The sequence below is a fragment of the Cryptomeria japonica genome, chromosome 11, assembly GCF_030272615.1.
Source record: "Cryptomeria japonica chromosome 11, Sugi_1.0, whole genome shotgun sequence".
NCBI classification, from domain to species: Eukaryota; Viridiplantae; Streptophyta; class Pinopsida; order Cupressales; family Cupressaceae; genus Cryptomeria; species Cryptomeria japonica.
In genome coordinates this window covers 711,847,977-711,867,735 of record NC_081415.1, presented here as the reverse complement: position 1 = coordinate 711,867,735, position 19,759 = coordinate 711,847,977, and the positions used below count along the sequence as shown (strand labels likewise).

General features: G+C 33.5%; 2 protein-coding genes across 5 annotated transcripts; one reads left to right on the top strand and one right to left on the bottom strand.

Annotated features, from left to right (window-relative positions):
* Nucleotides 1–6,210: 6,210 nt before the first annotated feature.
* Nucleotides 6,211–12,586, bottom strand: LOC131860407 (uncharacterized). Its single transcript, XM_059214818.1, has 6 exons — nt 9,028–12,586; nt 7,846–7,915; nt 7,252–7,762; nt 6,926–7,135; nt 6,717–6,804; nt 6,211–6,281 (listed from the first exon to the last, which is right to left on the bottom strand). The coding sequence occupies exons 1-6, from the start codon at nt 12,584–12,586 to the stop codon at nt 6,211–6,213; spliced, it is 4,509 nt and encodes a 1,502-aa protein (XP_059070801.1).
* A 4,283-nt stretch (nt 12,587–16,869) lies between these two features.
* Nucleotides 16,870–18,508, top strand: LOC131062438 (D-3-phosphoglycerate dehydrogenase 3, chloroplastic-like). 4 transcript variants are annotated; one of them, XR_009359442.1, is made up of 3 exons: nt 17,071–17,643; nt 17,906–18,002; nt 18,310–18,508. XR_009359442.1 is itself a non-coding variant. In XM_059214088.1 (2 exons), exons 1-2 carry the CDS (start codon nt 16,999–17,001, stop codon nt 18,315–18,317), a joined length of 276 nt encoding a protein of 91 aa, XP_059070071.1. In that variant the 5' UTR covers nt 16,870–16,998; the 3' UTR covers nt 18,318–18,508. The 4 variants fall into 4 exon arrangements, 2 of the variants coding, with proteins under 2 accessions (XP_059070071.1, XP_059070070.1); XR_009359443.1 differs by having other exon boundaries at nt 17,854–18,002; XM_059214088.1 differs by lacking the exon at nt 17,906–18,002 and having other exon boundaries at nt 16,870–17,266.
* The last annotated feature ends 1,251 nt before the right edge of the window (nt 18,509–19,759 follow it).

The following is a 19,759-nucleotide window of genomic DNA, read 5'->3' as shown; positions in this document are numbered from 1 at the left end:
CATTTGAGGGACACACTCATCCTCCTAAAAAGCTACCAGTATTATTTCCTTGAGCATCTAGAAAAGACTAGCACAAATTTCTATATTGAATCTCCTTAGATCATTCCCTATTTTTAGGGACATATTGGATCAAGCTTTGAGAGAGTCATGAGTTCCTAGTATTATAAATCTTGACCAATTTCAAGCCCTAGTAGGACACTTATCTTCATCATACCATATTGATTTCACTCCTAATGACATGTCGTCTTTAGAGTCATCCCATAACATAGCATTTCATTTAGTGACAATTGTCAATAAATCTATGTACCTACAAGCTTGTAAAACAATTGTGATATTAAAATGATACATAGAAGTCAAAAACAAGATGAACATTACAACATATGATGAATAAAAAAGAGAAACTGAAGGCATAATTTGGATTTACCTACAAGTTGGTCAAGTTATACAATACACCATGATGCATGTCCTTGAACTTGAGATTCCATATAATATCCTTCTTAGTCACCCATAAATCCATGTCATGCAAGAAATCCTCTATGCCAACCATCAATGTCTCAAGTTTTGACATAATGATGTAGCAGTCACAATTCTTACAGATCCTAACCCATTCCAATTAAGCAAATTATTGGAAAATCCTTATACAAAGTCACATAATTGTCCTAGTGCAAATTTTTATATTCCTTTGCCATAATTGTGATCCTCCCATATGTGTATCCTATTTCTTTAGCATCAACAACATATACTAAACTAGATTCCCTAGTCAAGGTCAAGATTATAGATAAAGGTTGTGGAGAGTATGAGATATAGAATGCCTTCCATGTTAGTCGGTCATCTATGTCTTCAAAGTATTACATTAAACCACAAAAGAATAAACAAAAGATAGAACCCAAATTCCTCTTGTATGGCATGATAAAATTTATAGACTGTGGTTTCTTGAGGATGAAATCATAGATAGTGACATAGTTGCATGGTTACATAGAGATGAGGAATTTGCACCATGATTTGTTCAAGAGACTATTGAACACACCTAGATGCTAAGAGGGAGGGGGAAGAGTGGGTGTGTGTGTATCAACATTAACTAAAACTTAACCATTAAATCAAATTTGTAGAAGTAAAGAACAAAAAGAGAACATACACCACACAAGAACACCAATGATTTTAACTTTGAAAAACTAAGGAGGGAAAAACTATGATGAGGATCAACTCACACTATATGAAACTTGTTAATACAATATTTGTTTTAGAACTCATTATCCAAGGAAGCTCATTTATCCTTGAATGGACTTGTAGGCTAAGGCAGACTGCCTTAGGGTAAGATACAAAGGAACTTACTAATAAAATGCATTATCTTGTAGCAAGATACATGAATATGAAAATGAAGAATATAAATTGAACTACTATAGAAGAAGCATCTGACTTATGCTGAAGTTGCAACCCTCCATTTGTAGCACAGACACTTTGTTATATGGATTTAGCATACATCATACTCAACTGAAACAACATTGTAATATTTCACACATCACATTACAACATTTTTGTGTCTTCTTTATTATTATTGCAACTGATCTATCATTTCTTATATATCCCCCAACATCCCAAAACATCAATTAGGTCAACAGCAATAGGACTTATCAAATGAAACATATGACCCATAATAGACCAGCTTCAAACATATGTAGTAACCACAAAATTAGGTTGTGGAACAACCCAAGGCATAGGTAAAGCCAAAACACATCTTAACGCATCCTCCAAAGCAATAGAATAGTTCAAGTTTAAACACATGTGAAGGATCTCATCTCGTTGGCTCAAATATCAATACTGCTTGTCAAAAATGTTGAATGTTTGCCTCCAATCCACCGAGGAGAAACCAAAATCATCATGTGGACCAAAATAGAAGTTATGCAGATCATCTACAACCTCTCTACTAACATCAAATCAATCATCAAGTTCTGGCACAAAAGAGTAAACCTTTTGAAATACCAAAAATAGGACAAACCAAAAAGACCAACACACTTCATCATAAATAATATTGTATTGTGGAGCACCAATTCACTTGAAACTCATATCATTGAACCCTTGTACCATCTTGAACATATTCCCAAAACCACACAAGCATACCAATCATCACTGAAGAATGTGAAGCATTCTAGTGATTCAACAAAGACACAATACACTATCAAACTGTGATTCAGAGAACAAACACTTATAAATCTTGTTGCAGAAGTGACTATAACTTGAAATATTGGAAGTAGGCTCCTGAAACACTTCCAAGTATAATCCCTAAACCACACAACTAGAATATGCAATGGGAAAAAGTGTGAACCAAATTAACGACTTATATGCTCGTGAAAATACTATGTTCAATACTTAGATAGATTTCCTCATTCAACCAAATATGAAACCAAATCAGTGTCGGTCAACTGACTTCAAAACATGTAGTCACCAACCATTATAATTGCATAAACATTACAAATCATATGGAACAAAGTGTTGTCATGTACTTACCAATCATCTAGACATATACTCTATACTTACCAATCATCAAGACAGATCATATGCCATGTATACATCTGTTGAACCTTGGACTATCCTACTTATTGACCCTAAGACATGGACTATGTTAGTTGCACAATTGCTCTCAAATATGACTCATCAACAATGAAAACACCCAACAACACATATTTTATTCATGTTCCTAATGACAACATATATTGTCAGACATCAAGCTGACATCAATGACAACACATATTGCCAACAAAGACATAGACTACACCACTCAGAATGTGTAAGAATATGGATTACAAAGGATGAATATTAGGATTTCATGAACAAGGTCCTCTTGAATAAGTCACTATCAAGGCTAATTATCATAGATTTGGTTTACAATATATGCCTCTAATGGAAGAATCTTATGATACTAATAGGAAATCTAATATTGTGTTAGTAACTCCATTCATTAATGAGTTTATCAAAAAGAACAACACCTTGAAAACTCCATAGATTTTTCCACCCTTAATATTTGTACTCTTACACTAGCTATTGCACCTTCCATTGATCTTCCACTTATCTAGATCTAGATGTCTTGCAACTAACAAGATCCTATGTCCTTTGACATATTTCAAAACACCGAAGCTATATTTGAGTTCATGGGACTCTATAATGATTTTCCAATAAATGACCATAAACAAGGTTTCAATATTGAATTAAATATAAAAACTAGCGGAGAACAAGTCAAGTCCCTTAGTCCTAAAAATTCAAAAAAAAATAAAAATTTAAAAACAAAGAATTGGAAAACATGTATCCCCTAGTGAAAACCTCTTTGAAGTGTTATCAAATAAAAAAGGAAAAGAACACGAGAAACAATAAAAACAAGAGACGCAAAGCGTCATGTTCCTGCCGAGAGGAGAATAGAAAATGTATGGATGGTACTGGGGAGTGTTAATGTATATGCTAGATATAATGGTAAAGAACAACAAAAGTTAGGTGTCTGTATGATTGAAATGTAGATGGGAGGGGAGAAAAGTAAAAGTTGTATGGTGATCTTATGTTTTGATTAAAATCTGTTTGAGTTAGTTAGAAAGTGGATTTAATTTTTGTTGTAAAGTAATTATATATGATATATAATGATAGTATATTTATATTAACTAAAATTGAGTATCTTGTTTATTGAAGGAGGTATAATGAAAATGGTGCTTTTTAATAAGAAATTAAAAAAAGTTAATATCAAGCAATATTAACTCGTATATTTCATATAAACATTTTGAAATATTATTATGTTCTGTAATAACATTGTATCAAATTGATGTGTATCGTTATTTATAAATCAGAGACCTTTTTTGAAAAGAAATATAAAAAACAAATATTTCATATCACTGAGAAGAACAGATTAAGAATGGTAGCATGAATATTTGCAATAGTAAATTTATTAATTTAGGCATTTTTGTTCTTGTAAAAGACTCTTTTTCTTTTGTGCAATTGTATAATACTAAGAAAGAGGAGAAGTCATACAAGTATCAATCGAGAACAGTGCTTAAATTTATCTGTAGCAGTCACAAGGATATATCTCTTGAGCAAGACTAAATTGTATATATGACCCTTTTCCATGGGATCGATAGGCAAGTCTTTCACTATGCCAAGTATGTGTAATTTGATTGTGGTTATACATAATGACAGAAAATATGTATTTACTTGAGTGGATCCCCATTAAATGGCCCCCCTATCTGTTTCATATAGGATGCATCCGCATTGTAGCAGGAATCTGCTGTACTCCTGCACAAGGCAATTGAGGGGGTAGAGCTCGAAGTCCAGATGTTGCAATTCAAATTAAGTCGATAAACGCAATTTTTCCATTAATATAAAGATGGGGCAAAGATCATGCAATGCAAATCAGACGTAGCCTGTTGCATCGAACTAGATGGTGCTTGGCTTATGTGCCCTAGTTCAACTTTTCCTAAAATAAAACAAGCGGATACAAATAAGATTGTACCTGATGCTTCTTCTCCTTCTTTCGCTCATTCCTCTTAGGAGACTTTGTTTTGTGTTTGGTATGTGCTACTGGGTCGTAGCCAGGAGGGACTTCAGGCATTGATTTTCTGAACTGGGCATTTATAATAGCTGCTAAATCAGATTCAAGTAAACCGAAAAAAATACACAAGAAGAGATTAAGGCAATGGAGTGGAATGAAATAAATGATGATTAATTGATACCAGGGCGCCTTCGAATCATACAGTACAGGTGCTCAACCTGTGATTAGAAACATGGTATATATATTAAATGCAAAACTGTAAGGCAAATTACTGGTTTTGTGAAAAATAGAACAGCGTACAAAGTATTAGTAGACTGTTTTCACAGTGATCATAGACTTCTCATAGGGCTAAAACTTCAATGCATGTGGACACCTTAATCAGTTGTATTGTAGAATCTGTTACCGCCATTTGGAGATTTAGTTGGATATAGCAGAAAAAAATTGCAATAATAAAACAGACCTAAACCTGGTTACCCAAAGAAGGGATGTGTTCATTCGGTATGCCACAAAAGCACAAAGAGTCATTAAGTGTCACAAATTAAAGAATACAGAGTCATTAAGTGTCCCAAGAAGTGTGTTTTTAAGTAATCCAAATAATATTTTTTAAAGAAAAATATAGAAACTGGTGCTGGAATAAAATCGAACCCAGACCCAGCAATCCAGAGAACGCATTCCTTTATTATCTCAAAAAATAAAAAGTTATACTTTAATAAAAAAAAACGAATAGGTGTATGAAATAAATCTAAACTGAACTGAACTACAGACACATTTTAACTAAGTATCTTCAAAGATTCGAAATAAAAATAGGTCCAAAGAGTTGTAGTCGAATGGCTTAAAATGCCTAATCATAAGAAGAGCAACTCAAGTTCAAATCACAATTCAAGCAGGCATACTTATAAAGTGTACAAGCAAAAAATTAAAAATTAACGGCTATTCGATATAAATATGAATCTAACCTGACACTTGAATAATTGAGTTTAAACATGGGTTTAATATCTCTAATGTAATCTCTTTATATTTTGTCAGCTTACCGCATGGATATTAATGTATTACAGTTCTCATTCAGTGTTGATCTTATGAGACTAATCGTATGATACCAGTCCATAGATACCATGCCTAAAATGTGAACAGAGTGAAAGAAATCAGCACACTAGAATTGTTGAACTTATAGCGTAATTTATGACTTTAACTTTATTATCAATATATGGAAATTTTGGAAACAAGAAGATAACAAAATAACTAAAATCATCACTACATCATAATATAGAGATAAAAAGTAAAACAAATAGTGAAAAAGGTTGAAATAGCCATATGAGTACATGATATGTAAATTCAAATAATGTTACAGAAATGCAGAGCAAATGAGAAGAACTTATTTTTAAGACAACTGAGGCTGACTATTCATGTTAGTGATCTTCCATTATAAGGCAAAGGCTCAGTGAAATCCAAAATTACTCCACTTTGTTCTAATTCGAAGTAGTAGGCTACATAGCTGTAGTTTTTAAAATATGTAAACATACATGCTGTACTTTTTAAAATATACAAACATACAGGACTGCTTTCTGTCACATGATTTGAAAGATACAATAGCAGACTTAATTATAGGTAATCATAGAATTTGCTGAAAATTTTTAGTTCCAGTGAAATAAGAAGACGTGAATGTTCTTAATTTGTGGAGTCAAAATTCATGCTATAAAAGTTGTAGCTGCTGGCATTTGCTGTGTTCGTATTGAGATTGTAGCAAAGAGTCGAAGACCTGCAAAGTGGGTAGACAATATTTAATAATATGAGAGAGAAGTGTAAGATGGTAAATCTGAGAATAAGAGGAGAGGAATGTGTTATTTGATGAAGGTGTTGTAAGGAGGAGCAACTGCTTACCTGTGTTGTATGTTTCTGGATTAGTGTGTGGTGGCAGAAGTGTGGATGATTGTATTTGTTTGGTTGAGAGTGAACTCTCCTTGGGCAGAGAAGTCACGGAGAACTTCGATCACTTTTGATTTGTCATTTATGTAATCTTGAGGTGATAAGTCTTGTAGAGTGGGCATTAGCTGGACTGCTATAGTGTTCTCTATGATGCAATTGATTTTCTGGTCAGGAGTTGTTGTGAGAGTTGACTTAAGGTGCAAGGAATATTCATGTTTGATGTCCTTTTGGCACTTTGGACAGTAGGCAGTGTTGCCATGGAGCATGCCGAATGTGTCAAACTTGTATTTGCAGGCAGTGCAAGAAGCAATGAAGGGGTTGGAGAATGCATTTGTAATAGTTAATTTGCCTGTGACCTGCAACCATAAGAAGGAAACAATTATATAGCTGCCAAGACGATGGTTTGTTGGCAAACATGTGCAAACTGTGGAACAATACAAAAGGCATGCGAACTGTGTAAAATTTGGTTTTTCTTACCTTGTTGGTTGATTCCATGAGTGCTGTTAGCTTTTGCAATGTTCTTTTGTCTTTGAGTGTACAAATGAATGTAGCAATGCCTGTGCGGAATGCATTTTTGAGATCAGTTCTTTTCACAATGTTTTTGAACAACATTTGTGGAAGCTCATTACTTTGTAGTTTGTTCTCTATTTCTAAATAGTGTTGTGTGAAGTTGGCATTCATCCATAGCTGCAAAATAGGAAAGAAAATACATAAGCATGGTGTGTAAAGGGAAAGTAAAGAATGATGGAGGTTGGTTTGAAAAAAAAGTAGAGATAAGGGAAAGAAGTGTGAGAGCTGTGAACCTGAGCGTTATCATTGTGTGCATCTTTTATTTCCAAAGTGTATTGTACACCAGATCTCTTTGCTGCAACTACCAAAGCGCCTATTGTGCCAATAGGATAGTCACTTGTGTTATTTAGCAAGTGCCTGATTGTGGTGTTTGGGATGAAGTTGTAGTCATGTAAAATACGTGGAATTACTTGGAGAGTGCTTGTGTCCTTGAGGAGAAGAACACAGTCACAATCACCTCTGTCGTAGTCAGTGCGTGGAACAACGTCAAAATCTGATATAGAGAGGCCCATGCCTACGATGATTTTGTCTTCAAATTTGTGTAGTAAGTTGTTGCTGACAGTGAGGGTTATTGTCATTTCACCCTTCAAATCTGTGAGGTATGCACGAAGAACTTCTCTAGTCTTGTTCACTTTGTCCAATGTTGCTTTGTAGATGACAAGAACATCTCCTTGAAAATTGTTTCCAGCTTTTCTGGCATTTAGGTCGTCGATTGATAATGAAATTTCATTGTTAATTTTGGACCTGTGCAAAGAAGGAAGAGTATTAGTACTATAGTAGTAAGGAAAAAGAGAATGTGTAATGTTTAGATAGTGCATGTATATTACCTTTTGCTTGTGTTCTTGTCCATTATCTCAGACTTTGGTGCTATTGTTGTATGTTGTTGCATTCGTAATGCTGCAGAAAAATAGTAGAGTGTTGAGTAATGATTATGTTATTTGCGTATTTTTGGGAAGGAAAAAAAAGTTGTAAATTGTGAGTGCTCTATTGGGAAAGTGAGTTTTGTGAAAAAATTTGTTGAATTTTGCTTGTTTGAGGCGGATTGATTGAATTTTAAGGATTGTGAATTGTTAGAATAGCTGCGAGGTGGTCAGTCCAATATGCTTCCATCCTATTAATGGTGCATATGTTAGTAGTTGAGTTTGACCATATGTGATCGATTAGTGGCTTATTTATGGTGTGCGTTTCTTTTAAGAGTAAATGTATATTGTACTTTTGCATATGTTTCTCAAGCACTTGTTTGGATTTGGTTTGTGTGGACATGTCAATATTGAGGTCGCCAACAATGTAGAGTAGTGTATTAAGGTCTATGATGTTTAGTATTTCATCAATAATTGTTGTAATTTGTGTAATTGGAGTATTTGGCTTTGCATAAATATTGCAAATGTTTAGTTGTGTAGTTGATAATATTATTGTTAGTGTAATTGCTTCGATATTAGTGGAATGATGTGTTTTGGATTTGGAAATAGGATACTTTGTATTTGTTAATGTTGAGATTCCATGGACATTATACATTGTATACATATTAAAGTGGTTGGCTAGAGGATTTGTTTGAGCTAGATGTATGTGTGTCTCTTGTAGGCACAAGATGTCTAAAGACATTAAGATGTTGTCATTGAGTATGTCGAGTGTGTGTGCCTGTAAGGTACGTGTGTTTAGTGTGCATATTTGCAGGTGGTCAATGTTGTTGGAACAAATAAGTTTGTTGTCAATATTCCATTGTGCAGTTGAAAGTAGACACAACATTTCTATGTGCACTTTTTTTTTAACTTTAAAATTTGCTGGAGTCAATGGGTGTATGAGGTATAATTTATCAAGTGTTTTAGTTCGTGATAGTGCTGTGTATGTTAAGCCATGTTGTTTAATGCCAGTGGGGTCAAATGCCATAGCATCCATTGTAAGGCCTTGTGATCGATGTATAGTACGTGCACATGAAACTTGAATTGGAAATTGTTTCCTTATTGTAGTGTGTGGTTGTTTATTTAGTTTTTGTATTGCTTTAGTTATACGGAGTATTGGAGTCCAGTTTGTTTGAATGGTGGGATTGTAATAGGGTGCAAGTTTTTTGCGTTGTTGTATTCCTACTGTTGGGTCATTGAAATCAATCCAAATGATGTCAATGTGATTGTGTTTTGTATATATTTTGAAGATTCCATCAGATCCATTGACAAGGCCATCTTGAGTATTGTAATTGCCAGCATATATTTCAACTAGTATATTTGGTTTGACGTGAATTTCGGAAGGCAAAGTAGTTGTGTGGTCATACAAACGAATTGTGTCTATATTGGTTTCTTGCTCATCCAATGCATTGAGGACAATTGTTTCTCCTGGAAGTTTTGTTAGCATTTTATTATTGTGGTTGTGTACATCAACTTTTCTATAGAAGAGGTGAGGTAGTGTTGGGTCAACTGGTGGTTGCTTTAAGCAATGTTGATTAAGATAGTCAATGTCATCACTTGTTTGTGCAGCGACACGCATTTTGTTTAAGATATAGATGAAAGTTTCATCTTTTTGTCGCATAGTTTTTGTTAGTGGGTAGCACTTGACATTGTCGATCCAGAAATTATATGGCAACAAATCTGTAGCAGTTGGCTTGTTTTCAAATATAATGGAGTCAAGTACTGGTAGTGCTTGGTAGAGGTCACCACAAAATATTGTGTCCAACCCACCAAAGGGTGTTGTGGGTGTTTGCATTATGTCACGTAAACGTTTGTCTATGTAACGGAGGAATGTTGAGCCAACTAAAGATATTTCATCAATTAGCAGGATGCGTAATTGGCTGAAGTGTTTTGACATTGTATCTAGAGTGTCAGTGCTAAGTGGTACAAAGTTTGATTTGTTGAAAGGTATGTGGAATGTTGAATGTAGTGTAGTTCCACCAACATTGAATGCTGCTTTTCCTGTATATGCAGTGAGTAGTCCTTTTGGTTTGTCTGGATCATTGTCAATGGAAGCACTGTAAAGGCGGAGAAGTGTTTGGTAGATAGCTTTTGCTGTGAATGTCTTTCCAGTTCCTGCTCCGCCAGTGAGGAATAAATGCAAAGGCGTTTGCATGTTTTTCATCTTTTTAATGGCAATGTCTTTGACAATTGCTTGTTGCTCTATGTTTAGCATTTGTCTTAATTTGTGGTATTCATTGTTATCAATGATTTGTGTGTGCTTTGCAATTTCAAATGCACCATGGACAACTGTATCTGTAGTTTTGAGGCTTTTTTTGTTGATATCAGGTCCTATGTCGTATAGCTCATCTTCATTGAATGTGTTTGGTACATGGACATCGTTAACATCGTTAGGATTTTCTGTATCGAGTTCATTGATGGCTTTGTCAAGGTCGCCCCATGTAGGGTTAATAGTAAATGTAAATTTTGCACAGTTTTTTAGTATTGTTTTCTCATGGTGTGTGTATGCACTTTCCCATGATAGGAAATTATCTTTTAGTGTGGTTTCATTGAGGGTAAATGGTACATATAGCACTAGTTTCTCTCTACAATAGTTTTCTATGTCAATATGTTTGTTGTAATTGATAAACCTTATTATGTTTGGTTTTGCTTTTTGCTTGATCTTGGTGCCATCTTTGTTATAGGTAGCAACAAATTCAGCAAGGCAAATAGCAGTGATTGTGGGTGGTCGTTGTATGTAGTAGTGCATCAGAGATTTGCAAATAATATCTTCAGAGTCATCTAGTTCTTTTCTCAATTGTTTTGGAGGTTTTAGTATAAATGTCCTTTCATCATCAGGTCTTGTGTCAATGAATATGCATTTGCGTGAGCTTTTATTCAATGGGAGGGAGAGGACAATGTGGGCAGCTTGTTGTGATGACATTTGTTGTAAGTTTAGTAGTGCATTGCCAAGTTTCTTTATCATTTGTATTGCATCTATGTTTTCATGTTGATGCTCTTTACGTATTTTGTTGAATGCTTGTGTCATTGACTTGTCAACTTTTGCAATGTAGGAACTGCAATACATTGCTGCTGCATATGCATTTAGTATGAATTGTGCATCTGTATTTGCGTTCCATAGCAAGGGCATTTGTTTGGCAAAGCTATTGTTCCATATTTGTGAGGGCTTTCTTTGTAGTAGTAACGTTGGCCTCTGGATTGTTGACCTTAGTGCTAGGATGTATTGATCCTCAGTTATTTGGATTTCATCTAAGAAGTCTTGCACGGTGCAAGAGGCATCATAATTTTCTATTTGCAATGTGGAATATATTTTTGTAGAATTTGACATTATTTTTTCATTTTTTTCTAATAATGGTTCAAGTATCATTGTGTTTTGCATTGGTGGAAATGGGAAATTGTATCTACAATTTGTCTTTTTGTTTCTTCTGCATTGCTTTGTGTGGTGATGCTTATGTAAATTTGCAAGTGAATTGTCTAAATGTTCTGTGCTACAAGTAATGTACTTATCAACAAACTGCACTATATCTGTAGTTGTGGCTTTCCCGTAGATTGGTGCATCTTTGGTCCATATGAGGAAGTGGTCATGTTCATTTCCTCGATTTTGAAATTCAGTTACTGAGAAGTAGTCACTGATGTCTCCAAAGAAACTATTATCAGATAGTATTAGTTTTTTCATTGCATTTATTCTGTGCCTATAGTATCGTGCACATGTCACTGGATCTTTTTTAATAAGTTGGAATTTATGGTTTCCAATTTGAGTAATGTCTCTTTGTTCATCTACTTTTGAGTAGTGTAAATCATGCAGTTGTTGAAGAGTTGTCATCAAGGGTTCCCAATTTTGCTCCGCGCTAGTGAATGTGAGGAAAAAAGTTGGTGGCCCTAGTTGTCGGATCATTGCAAAGACATTTTTTTTTAGCTGATGTGTGTAATCTGGAGAAATTCTAATTCTTTTAAAGTCAATGTAACCAATATTTGATTTTAGCATTCTTTCTAGGTTTGGCTTTTCTTTGACATCTTTTGCAATTAGCTTTTTGCCTTTAAGTTGTCCTTTCCGTATTCTTACCCACATTGTTGAGATGACTTGTTGTATAAGGACTTTGACAGTTTTGAAAAACAGGTTAGTTGTGTGATATGCAAATTGTCTATGTGAGGTTAAGAGTTCCCATTGTGCAATCTTTTGGTATGTAAACCTTTTCGTAATGTCATCATCACGTGCGCTGCCAAAAAAAAGTGTTGGGAAGTTCATTTCTTCAGCATATTTGTCTTGGAAAATGCCTATTGGACAATTGTCTTGTGCGGGAGCAATTTCTAGTATTTTATCCTGCATTTGGTGTATGCACCTAGATTCAGTGAATCCATGTATCAAAGTTTCTGATGGTTGTTCTTGTTCCATGTCACTATCTGTGTCAGTATCAGTATTATTTGTTTGTATTGTTTCTTGGTTATTTGAATTGTGTTGTACGATGGCTTGCCAATCTTTGTTGATTTGCACATTTTGTAATTTGTAAAGTGGTGTGCTTGATAGTTGAAACAAAGCTTGCATTATAAGGTTTGGGCGCACCATTCCTTTCTGGAATGCGTTTTTGTACTCCAGGCGCCTCTTTAGCGATACTGCAATTGTTGTTGTGCTGTCAGTAGATTGTGGTAGTGCTGTTTGTATTATGTCCATATTTGCTGGGACATTAATTATCGAGCCGGTCAAGCCTAGTTGTGGTCTTCTATGGCCTAGTTCCCAAATTTGTGCAAATGCAATTCTCAGTGAGACCAATCGTTCTTCTAGCTGGGATAGATGTTGTACATGTTGCAATGGTTTATTAGTACGAATGTTGTGTGGTGTTGAATATTTTGGTAGCACATGTTGTTGTAATGCATTGTTACAAGTTCGACATATTGTATTTCCTGTTGTAGTACGATCAAATTGCAATAGAGTTTGATAAGTGTTTTTTTCTTTGTCTTTAAATACCCTAGTTTGTTTTTTAAAGTGTAACATTAGGCAAATTGAACAAGTATACTTAGGAGTATCTTGTATTCTGTCTTTAAAAATTCTTACTAGTGACAGTGAACTAGTCCTCTTATTAGTTTTTTGTTGAAATGATGGGTTGATTGCTATTGGTTTGGGGATATTGTAATCATTGGCAGCTTCAATATTTATAAGCTTTTCACTTCTAATTTGTTTTTTTAGTTGATGAAGTGTGATTGTTGAGGAGTTTGTGTTGGTTGATTTTGCTCTTGTACTTATTGTCATATTACCTATTTTGCTTTGTTGAGGTTCAATATGTTGCGTTGACTGATTACTAATGGCTAGGACTTGTTCCAATTGTTTTTTTGTAGAACACGAAGGCATAATCTTATCTCTAAGTGTTCTTTTTAATGTGCGCAGTGTTAGCTTTTGTGTGTATTTGGTATTTTCATTTCCTATTTCTAATAGTGGCTCAAAATGCCCTGAAAGTGGATTTGTGTCATGGAAGAGTAAAGAATAGCATTTTGTGTTTGAAAATTCTTTGAAATGCAAATACTTTTTTCCCGTTGTTTTTGACCAAAGACATATTTGTATATTGAGCCAGTTTGATATCCAATGGATACAAAAAATATCTCCCCATAGTCCTGTTTCTTTTTCGTTTGTGGTTGTCATTGTGGACAATCGCATGCGTTGTAGATAAGTGTTTCTATCTCGAAGATGGTGCATTTCATACAAACTTTCAGGGTTGATCTCATCGTTGTATGACTTGATTGCTTCTGCTTCGCATCTTGCAAGGCAGTTTAAGAAATGGTCAATTACACCATTTCGCAATTCTATGGAGGTGAATCGATTTTGTAATAGGAACTCTAGAGAATCGAATAAGCAATCGCCATTGTTGTATTTGAAATTTGTAATTCGACATAGGCCATTGTCTTTTAACACTTTGTCAATGTCACAAGTATTAGCACCTGTCATATGTTGAGATGTTTTGATTTCTATGACTCCTAAGTTTTGTTGAGTTTCCTTTTGCACAGAGGTTTTTGTTTTAAAATTGTGAAGTTAGAATTAATTGCAATTGTTCAATTCCAAGTTTTGGGCACTAAGTACTGAACACTATATACTGCACTTAAATTTATTGTCTACTCACCAATTTTGTTACCTACAAAGTTCGTTACCTGCAATGCAAAAAAATTATAGATTGTCATGGACAATTTGAAAATTCTCGTAAAGCTGAGCGCAAACTTACTTGGCGACATGCTTATAAGTAGACTAATGGTGAACAGTTTCTTTATTTTTGATGGTATGGTAAAGTATGTAAATATATTTCTAGAAAGATATGTCTGTGTATATAGATATTCTTAATGATTTATGGTTACCTAAAAAAGTACTTGTAAATACAATCGAGACAATATTCTTTATATAACACAATTGGAGAAAACAATATTTCCTTAAAATCCTAGATCATAATAGACAATTTGCCTCTATCTTTTAGGAAGAAGACTATTATGTAAAACTATTTAACAATTAAAATGTTCTATGACTAACAATGGAATGCAAATAGAAAACGAAAAATGTGTTGTATGTATGACAATGGCATGCAAATGAACAAAATTTTGAGAATGTAATAAATTTGCATAAAACCATTTAACTTGCAAAAGAAATACTATTTTGTGGAAGTATTTGACATACCTTCAATATTGATAGTTGATGTGGAATATTTGTATATGAAATCCTGGAACAAGTGAAACTTTTATATATTAGTATTAACATTAAAAAGAATTGAATTTTATACAAAAATAAGATTTCTTATTAAAATTATTGATTTCTAAAAATAATTTTTTAATTATTCAAAACAAATGCTTAATATGTTCAAATTATAAATCTGTTATTAAATTTATAAATAAAAATATTTAAAATAAAAAAAAACTATTATAGAAAATATATTATTGTTGTCTTAAAACAAATTTTGCAATCACATAATGATAGTTAAGAATAAAAATAATTTAAATTTATTGAACTGGAAATATAAAAAATAAATAATAATAATTTCAGTACTATATAATATACATTAAATTTGATTTGACTCATTAAACTACTTCTAAACAATTATTATATGAAAGGGATTTTTTCAGCTTCAAACAGAAAACCATTTTATTCAATGTCATAAACTTAATTGTACCCACTCAGTGAACTGAGATGTGAATTTATGTTTAAACAAAATTCTATAAAAAAAAATAATAATTTATTGACCAAAGAAAGAAACCTAGCTAAAAATCCATGTGCCGTGTAGAATCAAATTTTCATCAATGTAAGTGTGTCTTCTTAATTTGAAAATTAAAGTATAGCATAAAAAGATTACTTCAACAAGCAATAACCATGAAATTTTAACTATATAAATTAGAAGGTTAAATCATTTTTTATTCAATTTATCATCTCAATTTCTTGAAAATTGCAATGTAGATTAAATCAGTAGTATATATATTTACCTTTTATATGCATGCCTAAATTGTAACTATTTTGCACATACCCTGCGATCATGGCATTCCATGAGACCGCATTTCTGTAAGGCATTCTGTCAAATAGTTAACATGCCTCGTCTATCCTTCTACATTTTGTATACCTGTCCACCAAGGCAATTGTAACTATAACATCTTACAAAAGTGCTTTCTGCTTCTATGGATGTCTATACCCTGTTTGAAAGCTCCTATTTTGGAGAGGCAGTGAGGACAGTAGCAAAACAAGGCAATTTAATTTATTGGAAGGGTAAACCGTAGTATATTACTATATTGGATATTCGAATCCAAAAAAACTACAATAAAAATTAACTTAACCAAACACCTATAATCACATTAAATTTAGCTGAAGTCAGCTCAAAACAAGTAAAAATGGGGTAAAATAACATGAAAAAAAAAATCACCAGCCTTAAAAAAGAGCAAAGAACCTCAATAGAGATTCATATAAACAGACACAACTAACAATCCACATGCCTTGTAGATGCCTTTACATTTTCCATTTAACTTGTTTGCTTACCTTGTCTATGTTGCACGTGGACATAATCTGTTACAGGTGGTTCTTAATAAGGAGGTTGGGAACAACAATATAAATTGGGAATAATCAGTTTGAATAGCATATTTTTAAAAAAAACTATATATACAAATCAAACTAAAACTAAAACAAAAAATCTGAAACCATGTAACAATTAATATGTTCTATGCCTAACAATGGAATGCAAATAGAAAACGAACAGAATGAAAGATAGGTACACAGTTTAGTAACAACTTGGAGCATATCAATAGGTGATATAGATTACATTTATCAAAGTAAGAATTACAAGTAAGTCGTATGCATGGCAATGGCATGTAAATGAACAAAAAATTGAGAATGCAATAAATTTCCATAAGACTATTTAACTTGTGAAACAAATACTATTTTGCACATAAATTTAAAATTATTGTTTTTTAAAATTAAATTATTTATTTATGAAAACAATTCCTTAAAATATTCATATTAGTAATTTATTACTAAAAATATAAATAAAATAATTTAGAATAAAGAACTAATATACAACATATATTATTGTTTTGTCTTAAAACAAATTTGCAATTACATATTGTTAGTTTAAGATTTAAACCTTTATATTAAAAATTACAAATAAAACCAAACTTGATAAATTTAATAAAAATTTTATTAGAACAATATTAATTCATAACTAAAAATATAATTAATGTATAATTTGGTCTAATTTAATTTTTTACTAATCACAAATTAACAATATTATAATTTATTAGAAGCTAACATCTGGTACAGCTAATTTTGCCATTTGGTATTTAAAAGATAACTGCCAGCCACTGTTTAATATGTGGTAACTCTACAGATACAGGTGTCTAGCCACGGAAAGAGACGCAGATGCCAGCGACATGCGAGGTCTACTTGTCAAGGCTTGAAATGAGATGAGGACTAATGGCGTATTTTTTTTGCAAGGAAGAGACGGTCTACCTTAGATTCGCGCTTCCAAATGGAAGAATGAGCAGTTGACGTTTATTTTTTTCCTAAAATTATGACTTTAGTCATAATAATGCTATTAATTTTTTCTTCCGTAATAATTTTTTAATGGTTTGGGGATGGATGGATGGACAATTCCAGAAGGTTGCAGGTGGGTAGATGATTCGAGAAGGTTGCGGATGGATGAATCTTTGCAAGGACGCCTCAAGGTCGTTGGAAGAGCCGGCGTGGGAATTGATAATGTGGATCTCCATGCCGCAACAGAGTACGGGTGTTTGGTGGTAAATGCTCCCACTGCAAACACTGTAGCGGCTACAGAGCACGGCATAGCACTTCTTGTCGCCATGGCAAGGAACGTGCCGCAGGCCAGCGCTTCCATGAAAGAGGGTCAGCTTTTAACATTTTTTACTTAAGTGCTCTGTTTTAACTTTTCTTTGTTTAATGAAAAGTAGTTTCAGGGAATTTGGGTGAAGAAAGATGAATTGTTGATCTCTGGGATTGCTGTAGGAGATAGCAAAGAATTGTGGTTGCATATGGGTACTTTCTGGGACGCAGGCCCTGCTGTAAAAGTCGCTTACAAGCGTAATGATACATGGAATCCTTTCAGTATGGTGCTCAAAATGGGAATCGGTGAGTGGGGTTCTCCTTCAGCGCCTGCCTTGGCTCACTCCCTTAGTAATTATGCGACCCAGTAACCAACACAGGCAAAAAAATAAAGCCAGACTGAATGCAATTCCAGGGCCCTATCAAATTCAGAGTAAAAAGTAACTATTCAAATTTTATTTTTATCTTTTAAAACAAATGTTGATTATGACAGGTTCTTGGCTCAACTAAAATCAATTTCATGTTATCAGACATATTTTTGGATTTTAATAACAAATTTTATAAACCCTTCTTTTTTCATGTTTTATTTCTGATAAAATGTCATTTTGTGGGTTCTTTGTTTTTCAAAATTTGTAAAACCTTTATTTTAGCTCTTGATAAACAAGCAATGTGTTGTTCCTTATACGTTACTGGGGGTTGTAGTCCGACATTTGTGTGAAGGCCGATCTACAACAGTGAAGCTTGGACCTGTGAAGGGCTTGTGGCTCAGAAGCAAAGTACCCTATAGCGGTTACAGAAGGTACTACCTTCTGAATCTTAGTTGTTTCAATAATCCGTGAAAAACCACAATATCACAATAAAAATGTTAAAGATAAATGTAGCTTAATCATTTTTACCGTGCTTACAGACATTTGTTATAGAAAGTAAGGTGGGAAACCAGTGACCAAAATGAAAACATGGGGAATTTATAACTGGTTAACCATTGAAACACAATTCAATAGCACTAATTTGTCCAAAACATAAATAAAAGCCACTGTCCAAAAATAAAGATCTTACCTAACAGTTTTTTTCACCCCTATTTCTGGCTGTTGTTCTTTGCCTTCCAGGAAAATGAAGGATGTGCGTTCACTCAGATGCAGATGTACTCAAATACATTACTCAAACACAATGCAAAGCACAGATCGAGAATGTACTGGAGAATGCTCATGACTACTCCAGATTGTTCGAAAGTTAAAAATTAAATGAACTCTGCCAAATTCCTTCAATGGCATTTAATGCACAAAGATTTTTTACAGATTTGAATTATTACAATATGTCTAAAGTTTTTTCCCGTATGTATTTTCTTATTTTTTATTATTTCATTTAATCAAATGTTTCAGCGGCATTGACAAATCATATTAAATATAAATAATTTAATATTAATTATTAATCCAGTTTAAATATTTAAGTTTTCCAAAAGCATTGAAGCTCCAAAAATTCTGAGCGCTCATTGGAGGAGGTTGAAAACAAAAATGTATTCAACGATTGCGTTAGTTTCTGCCTGTCGGCAGGAACTAACAATATGTATACTGATTAGAACATTCCTAAGGCATCAATAGACGATGAACTCAACCTTCCCTTGAAATATTTATAGTGGCAAGATTGATCAACAATCCTGGTAGAAGAATTAGAAAAAAATCAATTTGGGAACAAATGTTGATCCTTAAATCATTTACATAACAACCGCTATGTTAGAAAATGAAAAGGAAAACATCATAAAAATTATTAGTTTCATAGGGATGTGCTCCCCTAAACCCCCACATTTTTGAGATTGGGACGTCTTTGAAATGTGGGGACGCGGCAAGGACATCCCCTACCATCCCCCCACGCCCACATAAATGCCTTAAATGTAACAGGGATACATGGGATGCCCAGACATCCTTTGAATGTCTCTCAGCCTAGGATGTCACAAAAAGCATTTTTTTAGTTTATTTTTTTATTGATTTCCATGCCTAGGGTTGAGACCTAATGGAAAGTGGTCCCCCTCTAAGCCCTTAAGTCTTTATTAAAGACTGTCATATCATCATTTTTTCCTCACATTGGTTTTATAAGTTTTCCAACAACTAGGGGAAGAGGAGGGAAAATAGTGAGTAAAGGATTGCAAGAGTGAGATTGAGGTGTTGCAAGTGCTAGAGGGGTGAGAAGGAGCAAGAAGAAGAGGAGGCAGATTATACATCAACTTGGAGGATATTTTCAAGCACAAGGTAGGTTTCTATGGCTATTTTTTTTTTAAAAATGGTTTTTTGTTTTTTGTTTTTTGTGAGTTCTATTTTCAAAATCTATTTTGATGTTGGATATTGATGACAAAATCAAAAATTAAAAAATTAAAATTGAACATTGAAATGAATCTATGAATACGCATTTGCAAACATGTTTATGGAATTATGATTAAATTTTTTAATCATAATTCCATAAACATGGCTGCAAATGCATATTCATACATTCATTTCAATGTTCATTTTTCATTTTTTTCATGAAGATTCGACATCAAAATTTGAGTTTTATTTTCAAATTTGT